An 8,759-nucleotide genomic window follows, 5' to 3' on the forward strand; every position below is an offset into this window, starting at 1 on the left:
CTCTTCCGACAGCACTCGCTCTCTTCCACACATACCAGGACATGGCTGGGAGGTGGCCAAAATGTGCTTTGCTGGGCAGTTTCTTGCGAAGTAGTTGGGTGCAGGGCTCTCGTCGTGCTCCTTCCACCAGAAACTTGTACTTTTTAACTATCTGCTCTCAGTTAGCCTGCTCGTCTTTCTGCTTGGCAGCCTCACTAATTCAATAGCGATAAATGATTATATCTCTGTTGATTCACTCACCAGCGTGCTGTGCCAGTAAAAGCTGTCTGTCCAGCTCACATCATCACAGTAATTGAACCTCTCAGCATTTATTTATGTTGTTATCTTTGCAGCAATCCTGGGAAATGGGGAATCACCACTAACCCCATCTTATAAATGAACCCAGACTTGGAGAAACCAAGAGCTGAGGCAAAGAAAAGGAGTTTGTTGCTCAAACCACGGCATGAGCTGAGCTGAAAAAAACCCACATCCACAGTTTTAGTTGGAAGACGCAGGCTCTAAATATCTCTGGGCATATCAGTGCAGATGCGTGCCTCCTGCCTGAGCCCAGTCAAAATTCAGAACCAAAATCCAGGAGGTGGAATGACAGGCTGGCTCCCCCAAAAATGCATCTTCAGATCTTTTGCATTTCAGAAGGCAGGGATGCTCTGCTCCTTACTGTCATGGGCTGGAGCAGGGGCTTGCTGAGGCTGAGGAGGAGCTGTCCCTGTCCCTGTCCCTGTCCCTGTCCCCTGTTCCTCCAGGAGAAGTTGTGCCACTGCATTTCCCCAGGGCTGAGCTGAGGAGGAACTTGCCTGGATGGGTAAATTTGGGGACTTGGTTCCTCCCCACAAGGGCTGTTTGGTGGCCCCAGGATAAATTACAGCCTGGCCGAATTAGTGCTGAGATAAATGGGAGTTACATAAAAGCGAACAATAAACCCAGCTCAAATTTGCAGGCGCTTCGTCAGGAGGAGGTGCTGAGGTGCCAGGGATGGTGTGACCCACGTAGGGTCACACGGGTGGTCTGTGGCCGAACAGGAGGGGGTGTGGTGAGATGGGACAAGCTGGGTGGAAAAACCTTTGTGTTGGTGGCTCTGTTAAAGAAAACCTGCAGAACAATTTCCTCCTTTAAGCAAATGCTCCCAGGTGGGTTTAATCCAGACATCATCTGGAAAGTGGCTTGTGGGGAGTGCTGTTTGTGCTGGTGTTTTGGAGAAGAGAGAGGAGGAGTCTCAGGGTGGTGGTGAAAATGTGGGATGGCAAAAGCAGACTAAAAGCTCTATGGAGAGTGCTTGATCAAAACCTATAAAGGGCTTTTTTTTTTTTTTTTTTAATTGTATTTTCCTAGCAGGGAAAAATACTACAGAAACTACTGGACCTGGCAATATTGGAAATGATTACCCACAGTTAAAAGTGTGGTCTAACTATTAAAGCCCTTAGCTGTTAAAGATACGGTAGGTTCTCTGTCACTTGAGAGCTTTAGCTAAATATTTGGCAATCCATCTTAGTGAAGTGTCCCAGCTCAACCAGGAGAATTAGTGTGTGCAATTCCCAGGGCTGCCTTATGCAAGCATGTGGGCTGAGTGATGGGTACGATCCTGCCCTGAAAATCTCATCGTCTGTGCTAATTGCTTGCTGTGGAACATTATTGTCAAAAGTGAGTGATTCATCGCGCATCACCCCGGACGCAGCCAGGACTGCCCGGCCACGCCGGGGACACCCCTAAGCCCCCAGAAAGGGGTGAACCCCAGTACTATTTCCTAACCTGGCGTGCTGCTGCTGTCTGCTACCACTTCTAATGCAATGTGAACTTTTCTGCTGAGCTTCATTGCTTGTGCAGTCGTATCAGAAAGGGACATTCATGAGCACTGGAATTGTACTAAAAAGGAGGGGTTTTGATGAGAAATATCATTTCATGTCATTTGAAAAATGCTGTTCATCTCTGTCTTGCAGAAACTGGTTCAGAAGACATTGACATACTTCCCAATGGACTGGCTTTCATCAGCTCCGTAAGTGCCCACGCCCCCTCCCATGCAGGGCCCTGCCTTCTTCCTTATCTACAGAAGCCACAGATGAAAACGGCAGGATGGACTCTTTTCTCTACAGGCTGGCTGGCTCTGTAGGAACTGTCCAGACTTGTGTTGGCTTAGCCAACGTTTCCTTCTGCTTGAGCGAATGCACTTCTTGACACTAAAGTGGTGGTGGTGGCTCTGACAGATGTATCCTATTGCACTGGTTTATCTGCCCACGTAACCTTGAATTTCTTTTGTGCTGCTTCCTTGAAATGTTGGTGTGTCAAACCTCTCCCTTGTTAAGAAGGTGTGTTAATTGCCTACCTTTAAAAAAAAAAATCAGATTTATTGTGTTGACTTTGTTGTTCCTGATTTTTTTTTAGCCTTTAGGATACAGGTTTTCAAGCTTTTCTTTGCAGTCAGGATGGCTAGTGCTTATTTTCTAAAACAAAAGCTGATGTTTTCATCTATGTGCTCCGGGGACAGCCAGGGAATGATAACGTTGCAAAAATTCATGCCAGAAATGGTGAGCTGTCTCACTGCTGCTGTTCCCCGTGGCTTTACCACATTGGATGCAGTCAGTGGTGCCGTACTTCCAGTTTGTCCCGCCGGCGTGTCTGTTTGCAGAGTGCTCTGCCATACGGGGAGCACCCACGGGAGGGTGGCTGGAGTGGGTGGCAGCGGTGCCAGGGCCCGGGTGGCAGGTGGTGCCTTGGGCATGGCCCCTCGTGCCCTCCATGCAGCTTGCTCCCTCTGCGCTGCGATTAAGGGCTCGCCAGGGAGAGCAGAGCCCGGTCCCTCTACCTCCATCGTGGCACCGTGGGCTGGAGCAGAGGGACATCCTGATGTGTGCTTGCAAGCCCAAACAAGGCTCCGGCGTTTTCAGCTCCTGTGATGCTTCCCTTTAGCTTTTATTCAGGAATGATTTTCTTACATTTTGATTTTACAGGGCTTGAAATATCCAGGAATAAAAAGCCTTGCACCAGACAAGCCAGGTGAAATATTTTTGATGGATTTGAATGAAGACAATCCCAGAGCAGTAGAACTGAGAATCAGCCGAGGGTTTGATGTGGCGTCGTTTAACCCTCACGGAATCAGCACCTATGTAGACAGAGGTAAAGAGATCTTTAACTCGAGGTGGTGGCAAATCTCAGCCTAAAGAGCACAAACAGAAATCCCTTTGCAGCCTTGCCTTGCACCCCCAATAGCCTGCACTTGCTGGGAGAGAAGATTTTTCAGGCTTTTTATCTTTGTTGGGCTCTTTTCTAAATGTCAGCTGCTAAAGCAAACATCTTTGCACATAGTCTCAGGCTGTCTGAGACAGAAAGATGTCCTATATATTGAAAGGAAAGAAAATATGGGAAAAGTTTGAGGAGTTGAAAACCACACAAAGTTTATTTTACTGATTTACATCTGTCTCACCCTGAGGTCAAGGGTTTTGAGGAGACACGTGCTTCACCGACTGGTAGTGACCAGAATGGAGACTTTTGTGGCTAAACAGTAAATTATCAAATCTCTGTAAATTACCAAAATCTTTGGTACTCTGTGGCCATCATGTTCTCATCCCCAAGACATGTTCTTCTACGGCAGGCTCTGACTACCAATAAAACAGCCTTCATGCTCTCCTTCCTCTCTTTCTCCTTGCCCTTTCACTGAGGATTTTAGCAGGGCAATTAGAAGTGTACAAATATGAAGAGAAAGAGCAGCATTGCTGCAGCTTGGCCTGCATCCCCACACAGTCAGCCTTTAAGGGAAGGTATTGGAGAAATTGCTGGTGGCTAATTTATAGTCTCATCAGAATGGCTGGGCAGAAGGCCTGCAGCCTTACACAGAGTACAGGAGAAGGATGCTCCTTCAGCTTTCTCAGAGGATGCAGTAAATAAACCAAAAAGCCCAAACTAGCTGAATGACAAGCCCTCCTTCCCAGCTGACTGTGGCTATTTCATGCAACCAGTCACTGTATTGCTTCAGATTGCAAAACCGAGTGGCTTGGGCACAAGGATGAAGCCATGATTTCTTTCTCTCTTGGTAGAAATAGCAAAAATGTAGTTTACACAGCAGCTCCCTGTAGAGTGAGCCCAGCAGAAGAGTATCTGGAGATCTGGATCCAGTGGCAGTGACATCCTGCATTACTTCTTTGGTACTTGTCCTTCTGCCTCTGAAGAACCGTGAGACAAATGCACCAAACCCAACGTGTGCTCTGTACTAGAGTCTGCTTCAGAGCTGTGGGTGCTCAGCCATGCAAACTGTTGCAGAGAATTCAGCTGTTTCCATTTCTTTTTTTTAAGACGACACCGTGTACCTCTTTGTTGTGAACCATCCCCATCAGAAGAGCACAGTAGAATTGTTTAAATTTGTAGAAGATGACAATTCTCTTGTACACCTGAAAACCATTCAACATGACCTTCTGACAAGGTATTGGAGCCAAATACAGTCTTCCCCGAGAAGAACAGGCTGCTTTGGTAAAATCCAAAGTAGGATGATGTTGGTTTTAGGGTATTATTAACATGACATATTTTCTCTTTAACCAACTTTCCTCTTTCTCTTATTGGTTACTTCTTATCTGTGTAATCAAAAACTGTGTTTCTCCAGTCTCTTCTGTAAATGAAATTTTTAATAGTTGTATCATTAAATCAGTCTTAAGTGCTGCTGTGATTGATGCCAGTGAATTAGCTTGGAATCCATTTCTGCTTTTCCCATGTAACCCAGTCTCAGGTCATTGCAGATGTGAACCTTCAGATATTCTATTATTCTGAATTTGCTACACTGTAAAAATATACATACTTTTAGCTTTTTCTTTGTTGCATACAAAATTTTCTTGGTCTGTCCTACTGCAAAATGGTTGTAAGATAAACAGAGCCTGATAGATAAAGTTGTCACAACTCCTAGCTGTTCTCTGGTTTCCACTGGAACGTAATCAAAAGAGAGGAGTTTCCATGAACTTATGAACAGATAGACAGATCTCTAGCTGATGCCCTATGGTCTTGTTCAGGTCTCAGCACCACACAGTCCTGGCTCACGTAAAAGAAAATAGAAGTATAAAGGCTCTAAGTAACTTGGTATCTAGCTGAAGTACCATCTGTAATTGCAGCCCCTTTATGTCTATGGGATGACCACATCCTGGCTGGATTCTGGGCAGTCCTACAATGCTCCTTCATATCTCTCATTTCATTCTTTTATTTATTTTTCTCCCTCTCATTATTTTTTCTAGTGTGAATGATATAGTAGCTATGGGACCAGACAGCTTCTATGCTACCAATGACCACTACTTCTCTGACTTTGTCTTAATGTTCTTGGAGATGTTCTTGGGTTTAACTTGGTCAAATGTTGTTTACTACAGTCCAAAAGAAGTTAAAGAAGTAGCAGCTGGGTTTTATTCAGCCAATGGAATTAACATTTCACTCGACAAAAAGTAAGTTTCTCCTTGCCTTAGATTTTGTTTGATCACACAAAAGAACCCTGAAATCCTAATTTGTAGATGCAGTACCCCTGTGGTCAGGTGTCTAAACTGGTGTATGTAAGGCAAGGTGTTACCTGTGCCATGTTAGCGATACGGAGGGTTTGTAGAACAGAAGTCATGTGTCTCGGTCTTTAACTAGAAGCAATGTGTGCTGCTTTGCATGGTAGTTTATATGCAATAAGATCAAAAGTTGATGCATTTTAACCAACTGATACAGAAGTTTGTGTATATTGCTTGCAAGGATTAACAGGGCAGGATTTCTGCAAGCGGGGAATGCTCTACAGTCTTAAAGTCTGCATGACTGAATTAATTGGTCCTGTGGTGTAGACAGGTGATCTTAAATTTTTTTAAAAAAAAGCGTATTTGTGGATCTCATGATCCAGAGCCTGCTTCAGTGTTGTAATGGAAGAACTGGCACAGTGTGAAGCTACATTAGCATCTTGGCATGTTGGCTTCAATTCAGGGCCCTGTGGCCTGCTTGCAATGTCTATTGCTGTGTGAGAGCTGTGAGCTGGCATTCCTCCTGGGAAGAGCTGGGTTTGCACGGGAGAAATGGACTGGTTTTGGTGTCTGCTTACTCATACACATTGCTAAGAGGTGCTTTCTTTTGAAGGTACATCTATGTTGCAGATATATTTGATCATAATGTCCATGTTATGGAAAAACATGCTAATTGGAATTTAACTCATGTGAAGGTAAGGTGCTGCTGTTTCATAAAAAAGAGGCATATGTGAATTTTGGACAGATTAGTCCCTGTGAACGCTTGAGATTTCAGCCTGATCGTGTGTGAAGTTCTGGTCTGGATGGCTCCTGCTGTGGGTTTGCAGAGGTGGTTTGCGCCCTGTTGCAGAGCTTCAGGCCTTCCACCCTGACACCAGCAACCAGAGCAGGATGCTGGGGCGTGCTGTGGAGCCGCGCTGGAAGTTGGCCTCAGCCGGTGCGGGTCAGATCACAAAGCACTGAAGTCATCAACACAAGTGTAGGTGTGAGTGAGCCGATGCGGGAAGCTGGGAGCAGCAAGCAGGGTTCTCACGGCACAGTGGAAGGGATGAAGCATACTGAGGGAAAAGAAAAACAGCACTGGGGAGAAAATATTTCTTAAAAAAAAATCAGTCTAATTTATGTCAGATAAGAGTCTCGGACAAGTCTATTGGTTATGTTATAGTTTGCTTCCAGGATTTCTGATCGCTTTAACTTCTCTCTTTTTCTTGTTTTTCCTCTGTGTTGGATAGACACTGCAGCTGGACACTCTGATTGATAACTTGTCTATTGATCCTCACACTGGAGACATCTGGATAGGATGTCATCCCAATGGGATGAAGCTATTCTACGACGATCCTGAAAATCTGCCTGCCTCTGAGGTGCCTTTTGGGAGACATCCCTGGTCTCTTGGCTGTGTCTGTGCCAGAAAATTGCTCTGTTCAAATCACCCTGGTATCACTTAACTCTGCATTACATAGAGAAGTGCCTGGCCAGCCTTTGTGAAAGCAGAGACCGAGCTGGCTTCCAGCTTATAGCTTCTGCTCTCAAGTGGAAAGCCTGAACAGCGTATACTCACTAACAAACACCTATTCAGATCCTTAGGAGACAACTGAATAATTTCCACCCAGTAGCTCAGTCATTCTGGACTCCTCAGGCTGCCTTCTGTGCAGCTGTGGCGGCGCAATCAGATTTTGATGAACTGTGTTAATTACTGAGCGAGCACTTCTTTGCCAAACAAAAAATAATCGACTGGGTGCAAAGCATGACCAGAAACGTTCACACTGGAATGATTTATCTGTGCAAGTGTGGTTCATCAGTAGGTGACACTGTAATTTTTCTTTCCATCTGAAATCAATGCGGTACTGGCATCGGCACGCTGGCGGCCACAAATGCAGGTGGCTGGTTGGTGTCTGTTTGATTTCAGCCTTGTCTGACGCTTCCCATAAGGTGCTTTTCAAAATTATCATGTTCAGTAGCAGTAGATTTATGATACTAGGCAGTTGTTGACTCTGTCTGGAAAAAGTGAGAAAATAAGAAGATATTAAGTAACTCTTAGGCTGGAAAAAACTGCACTTTCCTAGTGCTGGGGATGACTGCCTTACTTATTTACTGAGGTGGAGTCTCTGTTGTACAACCAGTTAAAAAAAATAATCAGTCTTCATCGACCATGCTTCACTGAAGCAGAATTTGTGACCCTATCACAGGAATCACTTGGTCGCAGTTATCAGCCACTGATCAACCCAATTAATTTGTTTAAGTTAACATACTGATGTTCTCTCCATCCGTGGAGGATTTTCACCCACGGCCGTTTCAGCAGATGTGTCCCCCTCCTCCGGCAGGTCCTGCGCATCCAGAACATCCTCTCGGAGGAGCCCACGGTGACGCGCGTCTACGCCGACAACGGCTCTGTGCTGCAGGGAACCTCAGTGGCATCCATCTACGAGGGAAAACTGCTCATCGGCACAGTCTTCCACAGAGCTCTCTACTGTGAGCTATAGCTTGTCGCGGGTAAGATTTGCTGCAGTGGAAAGGATTTAATTCCTTGGGAGCTCACTTAGTTTCTTCTAGATTTGCTAACAAGACTGTTCCAATAAAGGTTAACTAGTGTCATGGAAATGTGTTCTAGCCTTCCTCTCCAAAATGAGAGTTCTACGTAATAGTAAAGGAAATGGAATTGAAGATGAGAAATGAATTTGTATATGTAATGAGGAGGACCTCCATTATAAAGGGTAACAAAGGGTAACCTTGAAGTTCAAATTCAGATTACAAATGACTAAACTGTCAGACATTGAATTATCAGTTGCGACTAGATTTCTGTTGTGTTTTTTTTTTTTTTTCCCCCCAGAGAAAACTGATTTTGTAAATGAGAGTTGCTAACTACCAGTGTGGTGTGCTTTCTTGTCACTGACCCCTGGGCTTTCCCAGGGACTGTGCTAAGGGTTTTTTTTCTGAATGTTCCTGTTGGCTTTTACTAATGCTGCAAAAATAACTGGAAGGAGAATAAATGTTATTTCGGTCCCATTTCTTCCCTTTTCCCCCTTTAAGCCATTTCCTAATGTTACTTCAGTTTATAAATTTGTCTTAATCCTACTGAGAAAAGAGGAGGGCATCACTTTGGAGTGGCTTCTTACTGAGCCTTCCAACGGGAGTTTAAAAAAGCCTTTTTTTTTTCTTCAAGGGTGGGAAACAACTCCCGGGCATCTTCAGTGACAAGTGCATTAGCAATTACTGTTGTCTGTCATAGCAAAGGGAGCGTTTCTGGGTGCTTTGCCGCAGTGACTACCCCCAAATGTTGGTCGTGCATGTTCTGTGTTTAACTTCCCA

The 8,759-nt window shown here is 44.9% G+C and overlaps 1 protein-coding gene across 1 annotated transcript in view; it reads left to right on the forward strand.

Annotated features, from left to right (window-relative positions):
• LOC104157771 (serum paraoxonase/arylesterase 2) overlaps nucleotides 1-8,456 on the forward strand; it is a gene marked incomplete at its 5' end in the record, with an annotated part of 11,210 nt that extends 2,754 nt beyond the window's left edge. Inside the window, 7 exons of the mRNA XM_009695237.1 lie at nucleotides 1,935-1,990; nucleotides 2,943-3,108; nucleotides 4,282-4,408; nucleotides 5,205-5,405; nucleotides 6,067-6,148; nucleotides 6,686-6,814; nucleotides 7,775-8,456. Of these exons, the coding sequence (XP_009693539.1) occupies nucleotides 1,935-1,990; nucleotides 2,943-3,108; nucleotides 4,282-4,408; nucleotides 5,205-5,405; nucleotides 6,067-6,148; nucleotides 6,686-6,814; nucleotides 7,775-7,933 (920 nt within the window). The remainder of the gene's footprint in view (nucleotides 1-1,934; nucleotides 1,991-2,942; nucleotides 3,109-4,281; nucleotides 4,409-5,204; nucleotides 5,406-6,066; nucleotides 6,149-6,685; nucleotides 6,815-7,774) is intronic.
• Between the last annotated feature and the right edge of the window lie 303 nt (nucleotides 8,457-8,759).

This window comes from Cariama cristata, unplaced genomic scaffold (assembly GCF_000690535.1).
Source record: "Cariama cristata isolate BGI_N322 unplaced genomic scaffold, ASM69053v1 scaffold19852, whole genome shotgun sequence".
NCBI classification, from domain to species: Eukaryota; Metazoa; Chordata; class Aves; order Cariamiformes; family Cariamidae; genus Cariama; species Cariama cristata.